Consider the following 24976-nt stretch of genomic DNA (forward strand, 5'->3'; position numbering starts at 1 on the left):
CACGCCCTTGGTCACGCCCACCTCATCATGGCCACACCCCCTAGCCACACGCCCCGCCCCTACAGCCTTGAACACGCCCCTTCGCGGTGAGCCACGCCCCCTCCGCTGTGAGCCACGCCCCCTTCGCGCGAGCCACGCCCCCGCAGCCGCCCTCCCCGGACTGTGGCCACGCCCCCTCCGCGACCACGCCCCCGCCGCAGCCCCCGCCCCCCCGCCTCGGGGCTGCCGGAAGTCCCTCCCGCCGGGGGAGTCCCCCGTCACTTCCGCCCGCTCGGTCCGGCATCTCCAATATGGCGGCGTCCTGCGGCTCCTCGCAGCTCCCGGCCGCCGAGCCGCCGCTGAAGATCCCCAAGATGGAGGTGCTGTCGCCGGGCTCGCCGGGAGCGCTGAGCGACGGCAACCCCAGCCTCTCCGACCCCTCCACCCCCAGCGGCGCCTCCCCCCTCGGCCCGGGGCCGGGGCCGGCGGCCGGCGGGGCCGGGCTGGGGGGCGGCGGCGGCGGCGGGGCGGGGGGCCGCGGCGGGGCCTCGCCCTCCGTCTCCTTCTCGCCGGGCGGCGCCGCCGCCGCCGCCGCTGCTGCCGCTTGCCGCGGGATGTCCTGGACGCCGGCGGAAACCAACGCGCTGATCGCCGTCTGGGGCAACGAGCGGCTGGTGGAGGCGCGGTACCAGCAGCTGGAGGGCGCCGGCACCGTTTTCGGCAGCAAGGCCCCCGGGCCCGCCATGTACGAGCGCGTCTCCCGCGCCCTGGCCGAGCTGGGCTACGAGCGCACCCCCTCCCAGTGCCGGGAGCGCATCAAGGTACCGCTGCGGGGGGCGGGCGGCCGGGCCCCGGGGAGCGGGGCGGGGGGGGGGGCTGGGGGTCCCCGGGCTCGGCCGCCCGCCTGCCTGCGGGAGGGCCGCCTCCCGGGGCGTCTTTTGGGCGGGGGGCAGCCCGCCCGTGGCATCGCCCCGCAGGGTCCCCGCCGTGCGAGGCGTTTTCCAGAGCATCCTTTGGCGCTGGGCGCAGGGTCCTGTGCCCCCAGGGCTCAGCCCAGCCTCGCCCCGGGCTGCGGGGCCGCTGGATCCCCTGGGATCACCCTGCCAGGCTCTCCCCACGCAGGCAGTTTTCCGGAGCATGCTTTGGCCCTGGCTGAGGGTGTCCCCTGGGTGTGAGGCGCCCCGTCCCCTGGGCTCTGCTGCCTGGCTCCCTGCAGCACCCGCTTGGCATCTCCTGGCCCGGAGCAGGCTGGGCGCCACGTCCTGCGGGTTCACCCTCCGACATCCTTCGCACCCGCGCGCTGCATCCTTCGGGTTCAGCCACTTGGTTCCCCCCTGCATGGGTGGGCTGCGGCAGCACCCTTCAGCCCTGAGCTGGGGGGACGGACGGACGCAGCGTCCCAGCCGTTTGTGTCCCCTCGCATGGACAGCCTCCGGCAGCATCCTTTTCCCCTGGGTTTTTGGGGCACCGCATCCCCTGCATTGCCTCCTTCGGCCCGGAGCGTAGTGGGCGCCGTGGCCCTGGGTGGGTTGACTCGCTCCCCTTGTGTGTTCCCCGGCATCTTCTGGCTCTGAGAGAGTGGCACAAGCGGCTCCCTCAAGCCCCTCCCAGGAAAAGGGGGCTCCCAGTTACCCCAGTAACGAGGGGTGGCTCAGGCTCTGGTTGCCCCCTCGCACTCGTGGCTCCCTCCTTTGCTTCAGAGCTGCTTTACAGTGTACAGCATCATCCGCCGGCTCGCACCAGAGCGTGCTGCACTCTCAGAAACCTCTTTAATAATTGAGGCACGTTAAACAGCCCGATGGGCTGCGTTTCCTCTGGCGGCAGGTGTTAAAGAGGGATCTTTCCAGTTGCATCATTCCCTGGGGAAAAGGGAAAGGCTGGGCTTGGTGGCCGGCTTGAAAGCAGCCGCTCCGCGCATCCCGCTTTTACGAAGGCGAGATATTTGGATGGGCCGTGGATGGGGCGGGGGTCGCTGCAGGGTTTCAATTTATAAACGTGAATGAAGCTTGGAAGGGCGAATTAAACGCTCCGAGCTCCCTCTGGCTTTTATTTTCCCCTTTCATGACCAATTAGGCTGCTCATGCAGCCGCTTAGAATGCCAATCGATTAAAAAAAGTAATGTTTTGTTATTGCTAGGCGTCAGTGAGGCTGTTCATTTCTCCGTTCCTCTTCTCATCCATTAAATACAGCTGTGTCAGCCCCGCCAGGCTGGGATTGTCCAGGTGTGTATGCCCAGGCTGCCTTTGATTTGCAAAATACGTGAAATAAGGGATTGTGCAGTATCGAGGATGCTCAGGAATAAGCAAGAGACTCGCCCTTCAATCCCTGTTAATTAGAGCAGCCTTCGTCCCTGAAAGTAGGTGGTCAAAACAAAGCAACCCCCCTTCCTCTAGCTGTTTTAGTTTCTTAATGTATTTGCCTCGTGTCTTCTCGCTGACTCCGTGTATTTGCTGCTCAGGGATTTATTTCCCTTGAACGCATCCAAATATTTTTTGAGAGGAACACTGCTGCGTCGCAAAACCTCTTCAAGCCCCTTGTTTTCTCAGCAGCTTTCAAGGTGCTCGTTGCTGAAATTGGTTCTTCTGCGAAACTTTGGGCTTTGCCAGAGGCTGATGCACGATGCAAAAGTTACTTGAGGCGGTTTGGCTCTGTCTGCGAGGCTCCGATGGTTTCGGGTTGCAGTGGGAGTTTAAGCAGCGGCTGTAGAGGACCGCTACCCCAATTTTGGCTGCAGGTTCTGCGACCTTTAATGCTCTGGGAGATGCTGAGCGGGTTGTGAGGAGAAGTCTCGCTATTAAAGCAGCCCGGAACTGGCTGTTCAGCTTCAGACGATATTTTTGGATGGAGCTGGTCGCAGGTTGTGGCTGCTTTGGGGCCAGAGCAGGCATTTTGGTGACTGCTGCAAGATCCCATCCTCCCAGCGGTTTGTGAGCTTCTTGCAGAGGAGGATTTCTCCCCCTTTCCCTTAAAAAGTGGTGCTTGAACACATCTTTGCCCACAAAACTTTCAAGCTTGAAAGAAACCACGCATCACGTCCATATCAAACAGCATAGAGGGGATAAAAGAACGCGAGGCGTATATTTATCACCTTGCAATGGCCCCAAGAGCAGCTCTTGACAGACCTGTTCAGTGTTTCTGCATCAACGCGCACTGCGTCGGGGCGGACTCTTCGTCAAGAGCTGACCTTGTTTCGGGGATTATCGAGACAGTTGCGGTAGCCGCTGCCAACCTTAAAATCCCGATTTTTGTAGAATTCCAGGCAGAATCAGCTGCTCGACTCTTTCATGCTTGACTGAGAGCAAAAATCACTCCTGGGGGTGGAGTGGTCAATGCCCGAAGTCACTTTTAAGACCAAGTAGGACAACTTGAAGACGCTGTTGGAACAAGGGGAGGTCACAGGCACTTCGTAGTCCCCTCCCTGTCTGAGCTGAAAGCGGAGCCGGGGAGATGGTGATGAAGGAGCGCTCCATCTTCCATTTATTATCCGTAATGCTCCGTATTTCCATGATTTTATTTGCTTTGACTTAATGCCCATCAAGAGAGCGTAGCGGGAGGATTTGCTGATGTATTATAAATGTAAATCGTGCTTAAAACATGTTGGATTCAACTTATTTTATAAATGCGTTTTAGATAAGAACTCAATATTGGCTTTCTTGAGGACACCTGCCTTCCCTGGACTCTGCCAAATCTTGAAGAGCGAGTTAGAAATGGGCTGGAAAGGAAAAAGTCAACTCCAAAGAAGAAAGTTTTCCAGTTGTGTCGCATAGATGCATTCTCTCCTAATTCAAACAGGATGCAAAGTAAGGTCCCGGTTCAGATTTTCGTCTGTCTCTTTAACATCTGCATGTGCTTTTCTGCACATAAGCAGTGCTGGCCTGCAAGCTGGGAACAAGACCGCTGTTGGGTTTGAGCCACTCTGGAAGCGTCTGTTTCAAATTTAGGGATTCACACGTAACTGTTCCAGCAGCTTTTCCTGGTTTCTTCCTTTGGAAAAAGACCTTGAATCCAACTTTGTGGCCCTGAGGTCGGTGGATTGGTGAGTTCGGCAGTTGGGAGCTGCAGGGGGATTGAAACGTCTCTGTTTCTGTCTGTCGGGTTCCCGGAAAAGCTGTCTTGTGCTCTGTAGTTCCCTCATCCTGTTATATCCTTCATCCTTGCTTAGTAATATATTCTGACCATCCCTACGACACGTAGCTCTCGTTAAAGAGTCGTTCGCTGAAGTGCCCATCCTTTTCATCCTGACCTCCTCCTATTTCCTAAGTCTGCTCACGGTCAAGGATTTAGCCTGGTTTGCGTATCCCAAAACTCATCACCTCTCTCCAGCAGCGCGTGGCAAGCCTGTAGGTTTTAAGGTTTGACCTTAGCGCTGGTGTTTTAAGGCAGGTGATGGAATTATTTGCCAAAACCCTTTCCAGACTTGCGTGCTGATTTTGTGCCCTTCGCCCGGCGGTGGTGTTTCAGCCGGAGAGCAGGAGGTTAGCTGTTATCTCGAGTGCTTTTAACCACAGAAAATGAGCCATCGCCTTGTGCTGTGAAAGCTGTATGAAGGCCAAAAGCCGACGTACCCAGTATGTATCCTTTGAGATCGCTTTCCATCGGGTAATACGCTGGGACGTCATCGTTTCATCTTCTTCCAGCCTTTGCGCGTGGCTGCAATGGTGGGGGGACGCCCTGGGAAAGAGGGGAGCTCAGGTTTTACAGTTGCTGCTGGCCAGCACAGAGCTGTGCGAGTCAAGGGTAATTTTCAGGCACTAAAGGCTTGTTTTGGTTTAAAGGAGTGTTCTTGAAGTAACGTGCTGCAGTTGTGTTTTTTTCCAACACCGGATCTTATGCATTTTTTAAATCAGCCAGAGAATTTCTGCTTCTGTTGCATGCATCTTTCTTCATCGAAGGTAGAATCAAAGGCTCGCTCTCCTGACAGCGCTTTGCTCGGCTGAGCTGCATTTTGGTGCTAGAAATTCACCGTCTGGGCTTGCAGCTAGCGAGCCTTTCTCGAGCAGAGAGAGAAATCCCTCCTTAAATGTTGCCATTCAGTAGCGGGAGACTGTTAAAATTAATTTGGGGGCATTTTGAACGTGTCGTTTCTTCAGCTACCACAGAAATGTGGGTTCCGCTTTTATTTTGCGAGAGAGCCGCTGAAATTTGTTCGCCTCTCGCCGGAGTCAGTGCCAAGCCATTTATTCAAAGAGGAGCAGCTCCAACATCTAACTCCCGGCTGCAGGAATTCACGAGTCCCACTGCCGATCACAAACCCGCTCCCTTGGTGTTGGATTTTTTTCTGTACGTAGCGACCTCCATCTCACCCCAGATGGGTGACTGGAGGTTTCTGCTGGGTTGTGGTTGTCCGCTAAGCGTGTAATTTATTTTTTCAAAGGAAAAATAAATACCTTGAAGACGGTGGTTAAACACTCATAGAGAACGTAGGCACAAAGGGGAGAAGCGAATGCCACAAAGCCACATGAAACAGGAAGGAATGAAAAATTACGTGCAAATATCAGACGCTGCTGTTCTCTCGCTTTAAGCTATATGTAAAGCGATGACGACAGGGGCTTATTTGTAATGGGGCTGTGGTTTTAGCTGCTTTACGATATAAACAATCTATTTTTAAATCTTATGTGAAGTTGTTTCTAAGGAAGGAAAAGCTGCGCTAACTAGACTATCTCAGAAGTGGCGCTCGCTGTAATCTAGTTTGACCTCCTGCGTGATACGGGAGATTGGATTTCACCCAGAATTTCATCGTTGGGTCCAATAACGTTGAGCAGAGCGGCTGTCTTTAATTTGAAGAGCTCAAATGATGGAGCATCGGTACATTTCGTAGCAACCAGCCAACCGTCCACCTTCAAAACAGCTTTGCCTTCTATTTCTTTTGAACGCGTTTTATCTTGGTCTTGTATTTGTTGTCTCGGGCCCAGGTCCTTGTGCGGGTAGCTCCACCAGCTGCAAGGTGTGCAGGTGGTGTACAGGTTGCCTTCGGATCTTTCTTTGGCTTAAATAGGTTCAGATGCGCCAGGTTTTCCAGGCTGGGTCGTTTCTTATCGTTCCTTGAATCCTCTCCAGCGGCCCAGCTTCTCGCTGGAGGATCTCACAGACCCCAGTAGGTGGGAACAACTTTCTGTTCACATTTTTAAGCCGGAAAAAATAAACTCTTCCGTGACAAAGAACAGATTTATTTGTTTTGCTCCTTCTTGGAATTATTGTGGGGCTGCAACTGAGGAGCATCTCTGGGAGGAGAGCGTCACATGGAGCGAACCCTCTTGCAGAGCAGCTGCGTCCGTTCTCTTCAGCCGGGTTATTTGCAGAGCGGTGTCGTGCCGGTAGGAATCTGTCTCGCTTTGCATGTGCAGGACAAGTGTCTTTACTGTCCAATGGCTTCTGCAGCCGTGTCGTGAGTCTATAATATTCTCATCTGGTTGTTCTGGCGCACCTGGGCCATCCACCACTCATTGAACGGGTGCAAAATGATTCCCAGAGGGAGCTGGGAGCGAGCCAGGAGGTTGTCCTGTTGAGACAGGAACAGTTGATGGCCAGGAACTCATTGCAGAAGGACAAATTTGCTAAACTTAACATTAAATCTCAGCTTGGGAGATTTGTGAACGTTAAATCTTAGTTTGGGAGCACACAGTTTTTCCCTGTTGTGTTCCTTGACTATGGAGGACTTGGGAAGGTGTTAAAAATCCTCCTTCCGATTTTTATTGCTTGCCCTTAGCCAGCACATGCAGGCAGGTGGAAATTTTGGGCAGCCCGTTGGCATCAGTTATTGCAGAGGCTGCTTTGACATCAGGAAAGAGTGCCGGTGGCGGTGATGCCAGGGTTGTCAGATGGTTGATCGTGGGTTTTTATTTGTTTTAGAAGTGACTGGATGCACCTGAAATGCTCGGCAGAGTGAAGCTGGTGTGAGAGTGTACAGCTTCGAGCGCCGGTGTGGGGGTGGGTTTGCTTCCATTATTTTTCCCGGCTGCGCTTCGTCCTTCTGAGTGTGTAAATTTGGGGGCCAAGCAGGTGACGCTCTGCGGACTGCTGTGGTCTCACCAGTTACCAACCCTTGACCGCTGGTCCTGGTGAAAATTGGAGTTAAAGCCACCTTTGGTGTTTCACTTCCAGCTTTTCCCGTGGATTTAGGTACTGCTCTCCACTGATAAAGATTTCCCAACGCAGCTAAAGGCAAGCGGCATGGACCTTTCTGTAGAGATACCCGGCCCCAGGATGGGCAACGAGACGCTGCTAGGATGGTGTCGTGCATAAAGTTTTTTAGCTTTCTGAACTACGCGAGAAGTTTCCCCCGTGGTGCCACCCGCGTTGCTGCTTTCTGCCGCTCGGCTGAAGCTTGTTTTGGAGAGGGAGGGTTTGTGCTGCTCTTCGTCGTCTGGAGGGGCTTGCGGCCTCGCTCCTCTCGTTCGTTTGAGAGCGAGAACCAGCGGGGATTTGAGTCCGTGCAGTCTCTCGTGGCTTGGTGATAGCAGAGTTGTGACCTCTTGAGTACATCTCGGACCTCTTTGGTCCTGACTGCTGCACTTTGGTCTTCCCTTGAAAGGCAGGCTTTGTGGGTGGCATAAAGATGTTTGTCCCAATCACGGTGGATGCATGAAACTTCAAGTTTGCTTTTAGGGATGAGCGTGTTTCTGAAGGCAAGGTGGTCTACTCAAGCATGGCCTTCGCTGCTCTGAAGTAGAGGTGGGTTTTAAACGCTGGTTTTGAGCAGGTCGTGCCAGGAGTAGGTTGAACCTTACTCATGTGTCTCTGCAAGCCCAGCTCTGTCTGTAGGAGACATCCATCCCATCTTCACCCTTCCCAGAGCCAAAAGCCATTGGCTGTGGTGGGTATGGGCACGGCAGAGGGTTTTGCTGCTCTGCCTACTCAAACTCTAACTAGTTAACTCTTATTTTCCTCCAATGCTGTCTTAAACCAGGAGCTCAGCACATCAGGAGATGGAGGTGCCCAGCCATCTGCCTTTCCGCTGGCAGTACTGCCGAGATTCTTCTCTCTAGGTGTCTAGCCCGCTTAGCATCAAATCCCTCAGAAGGGTATGAATAATTTTATTCTCAGCTCTCTAACAGCAGCAACCGATGGAGCATCTTTGCAGGTGGCTATTTTGAGATGCAAGGTGTAGCCCGTCGCTGCTGCGGGGAAGTTCGTCGTCTCTCGGCACCGCGTATCGCTGCGTGACTTCCTCGCCCGGCCAGGCCACAGCTCGTTATACCCCGGCTTCGTTCCCTCTCAGTCGCTGGCAAAATTCTGCCTCATCTAGGCTGACCTCTGCAATTGGCTGTAGCACTTTGGTAAATAATTCCTGTCCAGGCAAGAGCTTTTTTTTTTTTTATGTATTGAATTGTGATTTAGAAATTGGCAGTGGTGGAAAATCTGCTGTGGTTTTTTTTGTTAGGTTCTAGCTCTGACTAACTAACCCAACTTAAAAACACGTGCCCTTACCTGCCTTGACCGACATCCCTTATCTGTGTCTTCTAGGATGACTTTGCTTCTCCAAGTCATTGTCCAAAGAGATCTCTGGTTCCTATCTCGACCAGGCGATCTGTGTTGTCCCTCACCACCCTAATACCCTTGGGACATCCCCATCGCTTCCCTTGTTCCGTACCAGAGACCTTTGGGCTGGAGCCAAATCCTTCAGGAAGTCCCCGTGCATTTAGGCACATCAGGATACGATTGAGCCTCTGCTCTTCGGCGCAGAGCGTGATTTATTTTGACTGCCGGCGTGTCCCCGAGTGCTGTGATCTGGCAGATGTGCAGCCACCTGTGGGGCTGGAGCCTTTGCAGACAGGTCCGCGGCAGCTCCTGCAGTGCACACTGGCAAAGTTTTAAGGGTGGGCGTGCACGGGGCGGCTCATGTTTTGCAGAGGAGTGGTACGACTTGGTGTCTCGTGTTGGAGACAGGCTGAAGTCATCAACTCCCTTTCTGCAGTGGTGTATGGCACTCTCAAGACTTTAAAGTGCTCGCTCTTGTCCTTTTATTCTGGATAGACCACAGAAATAGGGCTTCTTGTGGCGATACCCCATGTAAGCCTCATGATCTCCTGCCTTGTGTGCATCTTTTAACCTGAAAGTTCATGAGCTATCAAGTTGAGCAGAGCTATCGGACTTCTGTAGACAGTTCTGTTTCCTTGTGCTCCCACCATCCAACTCAGGAACAAAGATTTCAAGAACTTTCACCGTGCCAGTCATCCCTGCGTGCCCTACAAGCGCTCCAGGCTTCAAAAGCCATGTCTTTTGCCTTAGTGTAGTTTCATCTCGTGTTGCTTGTGAGTATACTGGCACGATGAGGAAGGAAGGTATTTGATAATTCAGGACGTAAAGCCAAGAGCTCCTCTCTCCCATTAAGTAAAAGAGCGTCTTCGGAGCTGAACGTTGTGCTAAGTGGTGCTCTGTGCCATCGGGACCCCTTCTAGGCCAGCTGCTATCATTTAATAGCCTTAAATAGATTAATGTGGACATGCCTGTAGGCCACCTAACTGCTCTGCAGAGCCTGCAGCATCTCGCTGAGTAAGAGTACGTCTCGGATCAGGGATCTGGAGTTTCTTGTGTTGACCATCTCTGGGGTTATACATAAAAAGCTCACTGTGGTGTGGTTCTCCCTCATCTTATTTTTTTTTTTTTTTTGCTGGGAGGAGGACTGTGCCTGCAGCCTCCCTCAGAGTCGCTTCTGACCGGTGTTTCCGATCGTCATGCTGCAGTTCCTGCAGAGCGATCGATTCTCCTGTGGCTTCGCTTGTACAGGAGGTGAGGGCTCCTAAGTTAGAAATGGTGAGAAAATCCGCGTTGAGCTTTTTGACTATCTCCTCCTTTGGATTTCATAATTATCAATTAAGCGGGGATAATCTGTCTTCGTATTGCAGGCAGTGGTTGCAGCACAATAAGCAAAAGCCTCGGTCTCTTCCAGTCTGTGCAGTCACTGGGCAGTTATCAGGTCTGTTTTCAGTTCCTTGTCCTAAATTTACTGGTTTCTTGTCTATCTGTATCAACATATGTATGTGCACTTTAGGAACCACGGAGCAGGAGTTGAGCTGGACACCGGGAGGAATAGAGGAGGTGCGTAAGAAAAACCTCGATCTTAAACCTTGGCAATCAGAATAACCTGCTGGGAGAAAAGTGTCTGAACCGCTGAGTGCTATAAGATGTTCAGGGGAGATTTCCTGAAGTCCAACCAATTTTTTAGGTCTTACCAGAGTCTGTGAAGAAAATGATCACGGGAGGTGCGGGCAGCTGCAGAGGGAGAGCCATTGGTCTGGTCCACCTCGCCCCTGCCATGCAGAAGCCTGTGGGCATCCATGAAACGGAGCTGCCCCGTATTATTTGGAGGTGAACATCACTTAGAAAAGTGGTAGGGACTGCCTGTTGGAGAAACTGGGGAATGCCTCCGGGGAGGAAGAGCTAGCGGGAGTCTTGATTCTCCAGGAAACGACCACGGAGCCACCAGCTGCTTGGCCACAGGCCTTCTGGTGCTTTTGAAAGCACCAAATTTTAGATCTCCTCACTCAAATTTGAGATTATCTGTTGCCAGAAGCGGAGGTAAAAGATGAATCACGCAGCCAGGTCCAGAGGCATCTAGGCAGTAACCTCAAAAGTACTTTTGGCTTGCAAGAGTGACGAGCAATGAGAGTATCGCTCATTTATTTTTGCCCCCTTTTTGCGTTGCTCCCTTTAATTCTTGTATGAGCCTCTATTGACTAGATGCTAACTTATTTTCATGGTAAGATAAGCCAGTTTGCAGCCTGAATGAAATAGTTAATTACTACCAGGCTACTAGCCAGTGTGAGATACTCAGTAACTCCATCAGTAGGGAGAGATGTTTGAAGCACACGCTTAAAATAGAACAAGTGGCTGTGGATGTTGGGCGTTCCCAAGAGGGCTTGGCCAAGAGTATTGACGTTTTTGGTTAACTGCGCTGGAGACGGTTTGTTTAGCTTAAAGACTGCTAATAAAATCAGCTAGAGGCTCTAAATCTGCGGTTAACTCCCATGGATAAGCCGGGGCAGATGTAGGAACTGGGGTTTGGGAAATAGATACCAAAAAATCTGACTTGGGTGGATTTTAGAAAGAGCCTGGGAGTGAACCAAGTGTTTGCCCGTATCACTCAATGTGATTTGAGCTGAAAGGAGAGAAATTGGAGTGAAAAAGCGAGGCGATGCATCCTCCAATGCACTTTTTGTGGCAAACCAGACTGTTTAAAACTGCCTCGATGTTCCCAAGGGGTTCTTGTTGCTGAATTTTAAGAACCAAATTTAGCTGTACCCCCAGCCCTAGGGAACCCAATTTTCTTCCAGTGAGTATTGACAGATTTCTTGGCCGGGTCTTTGGTTCCAGGTTGACGTAGCCAGCGGTTTTTTACCCTGCTTGCAGACAGAAACTTAAAATTCTCTGGTGTCCACTGAAAGAGGGTCTGCCCGTTTATCCCGAGAGGTAGTGAAGGCAAAATTGGGAAGGGTTCCACCTTAAACCACTGAATAACTCTGGTGCTTATTGGTGTGTTTATGTATTTGTGGGGTTTTTAGTTTTTGTTCTTTCTGTGTGTGGGGTTGTTTGGGTTTTGTTTTTTTTGTTTTTTTTTTTTTGAAACAGCAGGGTAGGTAAAGCTGACTTGCTGCTTAGCAGTTTTGCTTCTGCCCCCAGGGCTCTGAATATCAGGAGGAAACTGGTTAGAAATGTATTCCTTTCCTGCTGATGCTGTTAAACCAGTATATGAGGAGCAGTAGGTAGGTTCAAGCTTTCTGGAGATGTAAAGGTTCCTTTTGGGGGAAAAACCAAGCGGTTTTTGCAATGATGTGTGCTTGAAAGTCTATTACAGTCCTCCTCCAGAAAGGAAGGTGACAGGACCAGCTCTTCCCAAATTAATGCCTCTTTTGAACTCCAGAGCTGGCTTTGCCATTCAAGCTAGAACCTGCGCAATCTAATAAATTTAATATAAAAAAAAAAACCCAAACATTTTCTAGCACTCTACCAATCCAAAACCCAAAAAGATTCAGCAAACCTGGGGCACATCATTATCTTTCAAACGCAGAGTGGTGGTAGAATTAAAACCACATAGAGGGATGTGCACAAAGAGCTGTTTGGGTTTTTTACCCCCAAGTAGCGGTGTGTCACTCCGGATTAGGGGGAAAATGTGGATGGAAATCGTAGGCTTACCCAGCTTTTCATCGCTGTTGCACAGCGAACGTGATGCACCGGCTCGGCCCTCGGTGCGGGATGCTAAAGGGATCACCAAAAGCAGACCAGGATTTTGCATCTGTCTTTATGGGAGCTTCTGGCCTCAGCAGTGTTTTTAAAGGCTTATTAGACAGAGCCGTCTTAGTATTGTTTCTTACTTAATGCTTGATATCGAAGTCTGGGAATTTGGAGCATTATTGATTTGACCTCTTTTAAATTTCAGCAGCTTCACAAGAGACAGAGTGAGTTAGTAAGGAATGCAAAATATGTAAGTAATATATATTTTCCTAGCTAAATAGCTTAGGCATATACATTTTGTACCTTGTGTCTTCTTACCAGAGTAAGGAAGGTTGGACCGTCTTTGCTTTGGGGGACTCTTCTTTCTCTTTTCCTTTCCCTCTCCTCCCTGCTTCACCTTCTCCAAGCTGTGGGCACAACACCAGCTCTGCTTTCTCCTCCTCGTAGTAGGTGTGCATTTTCTTGGCTCATTGGTATCTCTGACTGGGGGTCTCTTGGTATTTTTTTGTTTTCCCCCGCTACGTTACATAGCAGATCTGGGGATTTTTTTTTTTTTTTTGAAGTGGGGAAGAGAATAAATCACCCGAGTTAAATCTGACGAACCTGTCGCTGCTACGCAACTTTGTCGTGTGTCGTAGATGTTAACGCTAAATCGCTGCAGTGGGAACGTCGGATACGTACGATGCTTCCCGGCGGGCGTAGATTAATTCGGGAGCATTGCATTTAGCTCATGAGCGTGGGGCAAATACTGATCAGCAGAAGTAAAAAAAAAAAAAAAAAAAAACAACAAAAAAACCCCACCCTAAACTCTGCCTAGCAGCCGTGTAACTGTTTGCAAGTGAATGTGTGCTCTTCCAACCCGTCGCCGCCTGATTAACGTGTGGGGTTTTTTTCTGTCTTAGACCCTTCGCAGGTGCTACAGCCGTGTGAAGGAGCATGGCGTGGGGAAGAGGAAAAGCAGCTACACGTTCGAACAGCTGGAGCAGGTGTTTGGGCAGGGAGGATGGGACTCCCAGCCCTGCCAGCCCGTCCTCATCAACAGCAGCGGCTTGTACCAGGAGCTGGAGTCGGACGGCAGCACGATGGAGGAATATTCACAGGAGGACTGGGGAAACCACAGTCAGGATCTTCATTGCTACCAGACTGGCGAACAGGAATTGGGTAAGAAATCCCATCTTGGCGCGTCTCCGTCCTCTGATTTTACCTGTGCTGTGCGCTCACACCTGGCTCACACGTACGTATCTCCGTACCAACTTTCATGTTTTGGACATAATGTCCTCTAGATGCTAAACACCTGACGTCCCTGCGGGGAAAAGGGAAAGAAATTCCCCAGTTCATTGTCAAAAGCAAACCGTGGTTCCCAAAGTATTTTAGGATCAGGGCTTGAGTTTAAAGAGGGAAGAAGGGCTGTGAGGCCAGAAACAGTGGAGGAGGAGGTGGCAAGACGTTCCGTGTCTCTCCTTCCCTGCTCAGTTCTCCTTCTCCTTGCGGGATCAGGGAGATATTTTTCCCTTTCGGTGGTACCCTGCTTTGCAGGTCCTTGGGCACCAACTGAGCCCGCGGGTTGCCGTTCAAACACCGCTCACTTAAATTACGAACAGGACTTCAGACTGCTGCTGTTAATACTGATGACTATAAATGTCGCTGCTTCTTCCTATATACCCTAACTGGTATGTTTGTTTCAAATATATAAATATATCCAGATGTGTGGCCTTTTTTTTTTAAAATAAAAAAAAAGCAAGCAAGCTCATGCTCCGGGATTGAGACCTAAACTGAACTCCTCCACGTGCCTTTCTTGCCTGAATTATGGGTGTCTCTGCGTAAGAATCAGTATATTCATTAATTTGGAGATTTGGTTGTTGCCTGTGGCTTATTGAACTTTGTCAGATGGAGCAAGGCACCGCATTCTTGACTGAAAATGCACGCTGATGTGAGCAGTTTTGTGAAGAAGTGTGTTCCTTTATGTTTATATCTCTTGAGCCACTGATCTTACGGGCGCGTGTTCCTCCCTTGCCTGAGCAAGGGGGTGATTTTCCCAGCGGAAACTTTGAAGTAGATCAAATGCAGCGGAGACCCGGGCGAAGCGGTAGTGAGAAGGTGAATCGGATAAAGGCTCTTGGTGCGATGAGGTATTTTTTCCCCTCGTGCTTTATAGGATGAAAGAGGGAGAGGAGATGCAGTCACGTATCTGTACGCATCTGTGTTCAGGGGACTGATGAGTTGGGATGCTTTGAAAGAGGCTTAAATCGCAGTTTAACGTTAAAATTTGCAAGTTGGCTGTTAACCGCGTTCCGGTTCTCTCAGACTTTTTCCCCAGGGGATTTAAAAATCAGAAATATGTGGGAGAGAAGACGACATTACAAAACGTATGTAAATGACAGCTAACTCTGTCTAGCTTGACTCGTTCTGGTGAGTCAAACTGTGGTCTCCTGGTTTGTCACCATTTTCCTTCAGTCGAATCGGAGACGTTGGGCTGACGATATTCTTAAAGTTCAGGGAAGTTATGAGAAGAGTACTTAGCACACAACATCTAAATGGAATACAGATGCATTTCTTCTGGTGCTTGCTCTGCAAATGTGCCACTGAAAGCAGAACAGCCTTTTCTCTTTCTTTTTCCTTTTTTTTTTTAACAAAGTAGTTTGCAATTAAATTGATTTGTGATTTTAGTAGTGGGAATTGTAGTCTTGTCCTTCAGAGGTTTTGCACTTGCAGAGACAAATTCAGATCTTAACTGGTCACATCACTTCCAAGAAAAAAAAAAGTAATACTCACGGAGGATTTAGGAACTGGAGCCATCTCGTGCAGAACTTAGTGGACTGCCTGGCTTAGGAAACAACTTTGATTTTTTTTTTTTTAATTTATTTTTTTAATTTCAGTCTTTGGAAAAAAAAAAAAAAAGCCCCAGGAACATTATTTAAAATATAATTACATGTTGGAATTTTACCTTTCAGATGAAATGCCTACCACAAAAAGAACATTAAAGATAAAACAGGAATCTTCAGAAGACACGCAGTAAGTAATTTATGAATGTTTTACCCTGGAATGTATTTCCCTGGAGATGTTGTGCAGGAGGGGAGGATATTTGAAACTTCTGATTATAATTATAAATACATTGTGCAAGACTATTCATACAGTTGAATCTGCTTTATGCATTATTCCAGTTACCTCAGAACATCTGAAAAGCTTCACAACTCTGTCTCTTCTTGGCTTCATCATTCAACAAACGAAACAAGACTTACTACATGAATGCGAGGACTTAAAATGTGGATAAAATGCACATCAGATTCATTAGGGACGTGTGTGGGCAGGCTGCGGGTATCGTGACGCGAGGCCAAACTCTTGGATCTATTTGTAATCTGGGGGGTTTTTTCCATCTGCCTGAAGTTTGCCCCTTTGGACGTAAGGAAAGAGTATAGAAGGAGCGGAGGAAAGAAAGAGTGAGAAGAGGGACCCAGCGCCCCGGTAGTAGTTTACTGTTGGCTTGGTGTGAGTAATGCTTGCAAGAAAAGTTCACGCATTTCCCCTCCTTGGTGGGGAGGCATGCCAAAGCTTGTGATTTTTTTTTTTTTTTAAATTTTATTTTTATAACTTTCCAGAGCTGACTTGTAACCTTTTGGATCGGTTTAATCTGACAAATATCAGAGCATTTTGAATGCTTTGAGCATGTGAATCTCCCTGGCCTCGCCAACAATAACACCGAGTGTTTTGAAAAAGGAATAGTGCCGTATTTACGCAGACCAGGGCTACTTTCTTCCGCCCTTTAGGGTTTTAAACCCCACGGGGTGGTTGTAGGTCTGTCCGCCACGGGAGCGAGCCATCGCAAATTGGCTCGCAGACCCTTCTGGGTGGGTTCCACGCGCGAGCTCTCCTGCCAGTAGCTTGTAGTGTCATCTGAAGTCAGTCTGGGATTTCCTACGCTGGCAAACGAGCTTCTGTAGGGTTGGAAGTCATCGGCACCGTATATGTTAACGTAGTGTCCCTGGTTAGTAATACAACAGAGGCTTTTTGCTGTAACTAAATGAAAAAAAATCCTCCAAAACCTAAAAAAATAAAAATAAGAAAAAAAGAACCTCTTCCATTGCAATGGCCTAGCTTCGTCAAACTCCTCACTTCGGATGGGTTTTCATGGTACCCGAAGGTGACTTTGTTCATAACGTGGAGCAAATTCAGTTTAGTGACTCGGGAGAAAAATAACTGTTTTCAGTGTAAACATTATTATCGCCTCTTTGAGCAGTTTCTTAGGACTGCTCTGGGATAATTTTACCTTTCAAGGCGTGCTTTAGGGAATTGTGTAGAAAATAATCCTGAATTTTCCGAGGTGGAGGCTCAGACTGCCTGAATCTTCTCTTCCAGGTTTTGTTGTATAGAGGGATGGCTGGATTAGACTTGGTAGATTAGACTTTTCAGAGTTTTGTGGTCATTTTTTTCCCCTCAAGTTCCTCTAAAATGCACAGAAGACTCTGAGCTCTCAGGCACTTTGTGAAGCATGCAGGTGATAAGCACAAAAGATCTTTCAACACCAATTTGCTGAAAATTACTTTTTTTTCCTCCCACTGTGAGAGCAAGGAACTTTTAAATTCTGACTCAGTAGATTAAAAGCAGTCAGGAGAAGCGTGGCTGGTACGAAGATAAGCTGGGTATTTATTATCTTCAGAAAATGGAATTGCATCTGTTCTTAAAAGCCCCAGACAATAAACAGGTGCCAAACTTTTTCACTTCTTTGGCCAGCATTTTAAAATACGTAGAACTTACTTCAAAGAAGCTAGGGCTTCAGTTCATCTGCCTTCTTGGTCAGATTTTCAGCAGAAATAATAAAATGGGAGGGAGTGGCGGTGCCTTCAAATTCTTTGCTGAACTGTGTGCTGCAATTTTTTTTTTTTTTTTTTTTTTGACATGGAGAAATTACAGTGTGGCAGTGCCGGACTATACGCATGTGAATTGCTAAAAATCTTATCTTCGCTTATCCCTTTCCCTCCCCTGGGATTTTGGAAGGATTTTTGGAAGGGTTTTTTGGAGCTAAGCAGCTCGCAGAAAACCACAAGAGCGGACGTGACATTACTTTCCTAGCGGAGAGAGTGGCGGAATGCCGCTAAGAGGCGGATAAGGAAACTTATCGCTGAGCTCTGAGCACTGAAATTTATTCTGGCTCTTCTTTTCCTGATAAAACACGCACATGCGAATCTGCTGTCGCTATCAGCTGAGCGCAAACCTGCAGAAAGGGAGGGAGCTGGCTTTGCTCCTGCTGCCTGTGAGGGGCTCAGCCGCTCCGGCCAGCGCCGAGACCTGATCGTGCACCGACAAACTAAGGCGTTGTATCTCTAAGCAATCTGCACGGCACGTTAGCACGGACAGCGCTGCCTCTTTGAGCTGCAGGTAGTAAATAACTGGCCTCCAAAGACATATAAGGACTTCCCGTATTTCCTGGGTTGCCTTATTTTTGGCGGTGTAGGAAGCGAAGAGCAATAGGTGAGCAGTGTCCGCGTCCCGTGCTCCATCAGCTGGATTCTCCTTCCCCGCGTCGGCTCTGCTGTTGCATCCCCTTGGCACGCTGCTGCCTCCAAATAAACTGTTTTGAAAAGTGAAAAGCTACTTAAGACTCTGTTCTGTATTTTAAATTTACTTGAGGAGCGGTTTCATTCACTGCGGGCTTTGTGAAGATGAACTAGAAGAAGCTTGGGGAGCTGGGTCCTTCACTGAAACCAGCTGTTTCAGCCTCTTTGAAGTCTGTTTTTGTTTGGAAACAGCGCCTTAGAACTCATTTGCACCACGTCTTGTCTCAAGTCTTTCCTCATTTGAATTGCAAAGGCTTCCGAGGGGAAAGAAATGCAGATGGCCAGTCTCCAGCATGGAGGTCGTGGTTTGGTGACAGGGTGAAATCCAGCTCTTGGGCACCTTCTGCAGATGAAAAATGAGATTGCTGTGTAACACACGGCGCTGACGCAGGGTAAACCCTCTGCTAGCTCAGATTTTTCTACTGAAAAATAAATAAGAGTAACAATTTGACTCTTGCTGCTTATACTTCTGCTTGGCCGAGTCGCGGAGATGCCGGATAGAGCCTGGGAAGGCGAAGCGCAGCGGGGCGGCTGCCAAGCCGTCGGGTCCTGGTGTAAGCGGGAAGAGGAGACGCTAAAACCAAAAAGCAGAGCTTTTTAAAATTTCTTTTTTCCCTTGTTGCTTCCTCTGCACTCGAAGTGATGGATTCCCTCCATGGAAAGCCCTTCCCTCCCATACCCGAGGTGCTGCCGGAGATCATCTCTAGTGAAATTATTCTTCTTCCCAGCAGGAGCAGTTTGATGAGTGACTAATTTTTTTTTTTTTTTTCACCAGAGCTTCAGCTCTATTTTGCGCTGAACTAAACTTAGCGAGATTATTTATAGTGTAATTAATAAAGGTGGGGGCTTTTTTTTTTTTTTTTTGGTTCTTAGCTCTGTTCCTCTGCTGTTGAATGAAAATCTACCCACGCTGCTTTCTCCTGTCTCTGGGTTTGGATGGGACTGCTTTCTTTAAATGGAGTTCAGCTGTCTGTCTTGAGGCGAATGAGTGTGTAACAGCGGTGAAACGCAGGCTCCGTGCTACCAAACAGCCCTGCGCCGAGCCAGCCCTTACCGTGTCCCCTTGCCTGTCTGGTCCCCTCGTCTGTCTTGTCCCCAGAAGGTGAATTTCCACTTCCAAAAATCTAAAAAAAGGCATTTTCCGAGCATAGCGGTGCTGCGCTGCTTGGCACTTGAAGAAGCGTTGGGGCAGTAGCTTTGAAAGGGTTCAGTATTGCTGCAGTGTTTGTGTGTAAATATGAACAGATTTGGGGTAAACACGCATTTTTCTGGCGCGGTGTTTCTCTCCTTGCCTTCTCCTTTGCTGCTAGGACAGGGGAAAGTGGAAATGACTCCTCAGAAGGAACTTAAAATAAGAAACAGGAGTTTGCTGACGATGCAACAGGCGTTTTGTTTTTTTTTTTTTTTTTAAATTCCCTGGCTCAAACACAGCTCCGCTTGCCAAGGAGGTCCCCTCCTTGGTGCTCTAGAAGCTCAGTTACGCGCTGATCGTGGCGGGGACGCGCTTGCCAAAATGCCTTTTAGGGTCTATCCAGAAATCTTCTGGCATGGTTGCCGCTGCTGCTAGATAGTGAAGATGGGCAGCGTGCCGATGGATGCGGTCGCTCCCGTCGCCGTGAGGAGCGAGCAATCTCAGCCTGGACTGCTCGGACCTGGTCTCGGGGGGCTTGGCCACAGCCTTGTTTAATATCTTTATCGATGATCTGGGTGAGGGGATTGAGTGCACCCTCAGTAAGTTTGCAGATGACACCAAACTGGGTGGGAGTGTCGATCAGCTGGAGGGCAGGATGGCCCTGCAGAGGGACCTGGACAGGCTGGGCCGATGGGCCAAGGCCAGCTGTATGAGATTCAACAAGGCCAAGTGCCGGGTCCTGCACTTGGGTCACAACAACCCCATGCAGCGCTACAGGTTTGGGGAAGAGTGGCTGGAAAGCTGCCTGGCCGAAAAGGACCTGGGGGTGTTGGTCGACAGCGGCTGAACATGAGCCAGCAGTGTGCCCAGGTGGCCAAGAAGGCCAACAGCATCCTGGCTTGTATCAGGAATCGTGTGGCCAGCAGGAGCAGGGAGGTGATTGTGCCCCTGTGCTCGGCGCTGGTGAGGCCGCACCTGGAATGCTGTGTCCAGTTTTGGGCCCCTCACTACAGAAAGGACATTGGGGTGCTGGAGCGTGTCCAGAGAAGGGCAGCGGAGCTGGGGCAGGGTCTGGAGCACAGGGCTGGTGGGGAGCGGCTGAGGGAGCTGGGGGTGTTCAGCCTGGAGAAGAGGAGGCTGAGGGGAGACCTCATCGCTCTCTACAACTGCCTGAAAGGAGGGGGCAGGGAGGGGGGTGTTGGGCTCTTCTCCCAAGTAGTTAGCGATAGGATGAGAGAAAATGGGCTTAAGCTGCGACAGGGGAGATTTAGATTGGATATTAGGAAAAATTTCTTTACAGAAAGGGTGGTCAAGCATTGGAACAGGCTGCCCAGAGAGGTGGTGGAGTCCCCATCCCTGGAAGTGTTCAAAAAACGGGCAGAGGTGGCACTTGGGGACATGGTTCAGTCTAGTCTACCCTTGACTGCTTTAGTGTGGACTTGGTAGTGTAGGTTAATGGTTGGACTGGATGATCTTAAAGGTCTTTTCCAACCTAAACGACTCTACAATTCTATGACACCCCACCCGAGGTTTGCAGAGCTGGTGCACGCCGACTCCTCGAGACGGAGCGCTGTGGTGCCAGGGCCAGTGCCTTCAGCCTGCACCAGATCGCCTAAAGGACAGCCAGCGCTTGGTGAACCTTCCCAAAATCATGTGCGCTACGTGTGCGCCTGTAAAAGCGGCCTTTTTGACCTGAGAGGCTGTGAGGCACTCTGCAGCTCCCAAACCTTTTTTCTTTTGAACCCTTATATGAATATGATGGAAAAAGAGCCCTTCTGATCTCTTGGGGATTTATTGGGCAGAAATGCAACTGCCGGAGTCTCAACCCCGGGCGTATCCTTGTGCGGTTTGTGGGTGTCGTATCTGCTCTTGCTTAAAGACCTTCATGTCCCTCGCCAGTCTCCTGCTCTAACCCCGTCGGGGAGCTGTTGGGAAAGGCTGGGGTTTTTAGGGAGTTTAAGTCATCTTCACGAACGCGGCAAAGGAGCCCACAAGAGGAAGGAAATTCATGTGTGCCCCGCGGAAGAAAAGTGGTGTCGCTTGGAGCAGGAACTAAAGATGCCGTGCGGTCTCCTGGGGGAGAAAAGGAGAGGAGGAGGAATCCCTGGAAGAGGAAAGATCTCTTGGGGATGTGGTGACCCCCGTGCGGTCACGGTTCAGCTTTACAGGTGCAGCGCAAATGATAAGAGGGAGGAGAGTTGCGTGGAGCGTGCTTTTAAATGCCATTTGTTGGGCCTAGGGAGATTTCTCCGTTGCCGAACGCGTCGCATTATCTTCCTGCAGCTTTGATTATAGGACAATAACTCCTAAAATGAGTAGTTCTCCCTACGAGCTAATTACGCCTTAAGTGTCTCATTCATCCTGGAGGAAGCCGTTCCAGCTTGCTTCAGGCGCACGCGAATGCTCTCTCCTGATCGTTCAGCAAAGCGTAAATCCCTCCATAGTAACTCGCTTTGATGCCGGCGTCGTTACCGGCAGCAGAAATCTTTGGAAACACGGGGATTTCCTTATCGGATAGCCGGAGGGATTTCTGCCATCCATCGCGCGGCGGGTTGCGGCATTGGTCATGTCTGGGCGCCGGTCGTCTTCACCGGCATCTTCTGCTCCGCGGGGTCAGTCCCTTGAGCCATGTTTCTCATCCAGCAGCGGGACGGAGCCTTTTGGAGCGGCTTGGCGCTTGCTTTGTGTTTGTTTACAATTCCAGCCCCGTTCCCTCGCGTTAATTTTGGAGTAACGACGAGGTGGAAGCGTTTTGAGTGGCGGTGGCCAAGGAGGGACGCAGATCCGGTTGTCTGCGACGGATCGCGTGCCAGTGGGGATGCAGGGCTATAAAGAATAACCCGGTAACTGAGTGTGCGTTTATGTAGTGGCACCAGAGAGACGTTTGCTTGCAATCACTTTGGAGCAGCTCAGGTGGGAGCAGGACATTTCCAACCACGTGGTTTTTGGGGAGTTGGTAAGAGTGGAAATCTTTCTTGGAAGCTGAACTTGGGGGATTTATCAGCTCTCGTTGTCTTTACCGCGTTATCTCCGGCAGAACTTTTTGCGTGAAAGCTCGTTTCCAGCAGAGGTTGTAGTTTGCCTGAGATGCTGGAAGGAGTCTGGGTTGGGTTTCTCTCTGGTTTTGCGGAGATTAATTAAAAAACCCATCAGCATGGTGTTAAAATCCATAAACTCACCTAGCCGTATAGGACGTATACAGTAACAAAATACCGCTGCCTAAAAAGCAGTCGAGAAAGCTGAAAGGGATTAATATTTTTCGGAAGGTCGGCGTGTTTGCCGGGATGCTTTTGCAGCTTCAGTTTACTGATGCCTTTACCCTTCTCTCCGTGTTTTTTAATTTCCAGGAAGCGCGACGTCATGCAGAACATTATGCAGATCTTGGAGTCGGTCCAGTTGAAGTGGGAGCTGTTTCAGAGCTGGACGGACTTCTCCAGGCTACATCTTTCTAACAAACTGGCCATTTTTGGCATCGGTTACAACACCCGCTGGAAGGAGGATATTCGCTACCACTATGCGGAGATCAGCTCGCAGGTACCCCTCGGCAAGCGGCTCCGGGAATATTTCAACTCGGAAAAACCGGAGGGTCGGGTGATCATGACCAGAGTGCAGAAAATGAACTGGAAAAATGTTTATTACAAATTCCTGGAGATCACCATCAGCGAAGCCAGATGCCTCGAGCTGCACATGGAGATCGACTGGATACCCATCGCTCACTCCAAACCCACCGGAGGAAACGTCGTTCAGTATTTATTACCGGGAGGGATCCCCAAAAGCCCCGGCTTGTACGCCATTGGTTACGAAGAGTGCCACGAGAAACCCCCCTCCCCTCTCGCCGAGCACCGGGGGCCCGATCCCGGCAATGAGACTCAAGGGGAGCTGGAGGTCCCTTCGCCGCAAGCCTCCCTCCGGGTGGACATGGAATCCGCCCGGATTATCTACTGTTACCTCGGCATCGCCGAGGTCCGGACTCTCCAGCAGTGCCTGTTTTTACACTTTCAGGCAAACACCAAAACCTTCAGCAAAGATTGGGTCGGGATCAACGCCTTTTTATCTCAGAACTGCGTCGTAGAGCCTGGCGTGTCGCCCAAATCCATCTACATCAAATTTGTGGAAGTGGAGAGGGATTTTCTGTCCGCCGGCTCTTTGGTAGAGTGCCTGGAAAAAGCCATCGGATACCCCTTAAAATTTAACAACTGAGTCTCGTCCTTCATAAGGATTAGGGCTTGCTGCCCCTTTTTTCCATCTCGCTACCAGACGCTTTCGGATCCTGTCCGTTCACAGCCGGGCAAGTCGGACTTTTTCCGCCTGGAAACGAGTTTTGGGGTGACGAGAGGCTTGCAGGGCGCTTTCCACGAGCTCAGCCCCAGCAAGCGAGCGTGTCCCGGCTCTCTTGCCGGACGGACCGGCCGGTTTTCCTACCGGGAGCGGCGCGGCGAGGAGAAGCCCCCGGCCCGTGAAACGACTGTAGGTACATTCCACATCGGACAAGCGCGTACACGTGGCGTTTTCATACGAAAAGCTGGTTTTTTTGGTTTTTCTTTATTCCACGGTGTCTCATTTTTACGCATCCGTCTCTCTCTTAAGTGTTATTACGGATCTGAATAAATAAGCAATAGATAACGGCAAGTTAAACCTTGAATCATGTTAAAGGAGACTGTTTTTCAAAGCCACCCTTAGATACTATTGTATATAATTTAGAACTTCACTTTTTTCACCCGTCGAGTGTTCTCCTCTTTCCGAACAGTGTTGCCTGCAAAAAGACTTTGGTTTCTGTGATGTATTCCACTTTACTAGTAGCGTTGCCATATCCGCTTTTATTTTATTTTATTTTTTAACATTAAAATAATTCCTGGCCTTTTTATTTTCCTTTTTATTTGGGGGTTTGTTTTGGTTTTTGTTTTGTTTGGTTTTTTGGAGTTCTAGTTAGCCTCTTTGTGAGAATAACCTGGCAGCTGGGAAATGTCTTTCTTTTTTTTTTTTTTTTTTCTTTTTTTTTTTTTTTTTTTTGTCAAACCATGCTTATGGATACAATCAAAGCTGTGAGAATGGGGAAAGGGGTTTTGGGGGGGGGGACACAGGGATGGGGGGGACACGGGGACGGGGGAGGACGCATTTAATGCCTTTTTCAGACGTGTTACTGTGTAAGCCCCATTATCTCGCTGGCTGGCGCTGGCGGTTTCGGTTTTGGTTTTGTTTTGTTTTGTTTTTTTTAATTTTCAAAAGCTCATCGATCGGTGAAGTTGTGACATACGATGAATGTGTCGGTCCTAATAAAATCAAGCAAACACGTCCGGGCTTCGGCAAATGTCTTTCTCCTCCTCTTCGGGGGGGAATTTTGCGGGGACGCGAAGGTTTCTTCTCCCGGGATATTTCCACTGGGGCTTCGTTCCGGGGGTCATTATGGCGAGAGATGTTTAATTTCTTTATTTTATTGGAGCTGGAGCCCGTGTCCTTCCCCACAGAGATGCCCGAAATCTTTAAAACCGTGAAGACCGCTTCCCGGCTGGAGCTTGGCGTCGCCTTCGGATGCGGTTGAGCCCTGAGATGGCAGAGAGAGGAAGAGGAGGAGGTCGCTCCCCGGCTCCCAGTGCTCTAAATAGGGTGCCTCGCCCCAAAAAACCTCTGCCAGGAGCTGAGAGGGAAGCATCGGGTGGAGCAGGAGGTGAGATTGCAGGCAGATGCCGGCAGGGAAAAGGTTGAGATCCCAGTGGGATCTGGCCGGGTCGATCCCCCCCCTCACTCCGTGAGGCCGGATCCTGCGATCCCGGTGGTGGCCAGGCTGGATGTGCGGGGGAGATGAGGGCGCGAAGGGATTAATTCCCCCCCTTCCTCCTCCTCCTCCTCCTCCTCCTCCGCTGGCGTCTAATCTCTCGTGCTTCAAGTCTGACCCCGCTCAGATCGAGGACCAGGATAACCTCGACCCAGCTGGGAAGGATCCATCCCCGGACTCCCTAAAATCAGGGAGCTTGGTCAAAAAAGTCCTTTTGGGGGGATTTTTTTTAATTTGTTTTTTTTAATTTGTTTTTAAGGATTAATGGGTTTATCCGACGGCCCCCGGGAGCGTTGCGGGATGCTGGAGGGGATCTGGTGTGGGTGGGGGTGGGGGATGTGGTTGGGGAGGGTTTAGGGGTCCCTGTGC

General features: G+C 50.0%; 1 protein-coding gene across 7 annotated transcripts; it reads left to right on the forward strand.

The window, feature by feature from the left end:
* The first annotated feature begins 290 nt into the window (after window positions 1–290).
* MSANTD2 (Myb/SANT DNA binding domain containing 2) lies at window positions 291–23873 on the forward strand. Of its 7 annotated transcripts, none has more exons than XM_075723146.1 (5): window positions 291–800; window positions 12356–12400; window positions 13053–13311; window positions 15102–15162; window positions 22182–23873. In XM_075723146.1, the coding sequence occupies exons 1-5, from the start codon at window positions 291–293 to the stop codon at window positions 23032–23034; spliced, it is 1728 nt and encodes a 575-aa protein (XP_075579261.1). In that variant the 3' UTR covers window positions 23035–23873. The 7 variants fall into 7 exon arrangements, 4 of the variants coding, with proteins under 4 accessions (XP_075579261.1, XP_075579262.1, XP_075579263.1 ...); XM_075723149.1 differs by lacking the exon at window positions 291–800 and adding an exon at window positions 10262–10287; XR_012831752.1 differs by lacking the exons at window positions 12356–12400; window positions 15102–15162; window positions 22182–23873 and adding exons at window positions 9825–10017; window positions 10145–10287 and having other exon boundaries at window positions 13053–13089.
* The last annotated feature ends 1103 nt before the right edge of the window (window positions 23874–24976 follow it).

This window comes from Pelecanus crispus, chromosome 19, assembly GCF_030463565.1.
Source record: "Pelecanus crispus isolate bPelCri1 chromosome 19, bPelCri1.pri, whole genome shotgun sequence".
Lineage (NCBI taxonomy): Eukaryota > Metazoa > Chordata > Aves > Pelecaniformes > Pelecanidae > Pelecanus > Pelecanus crispus.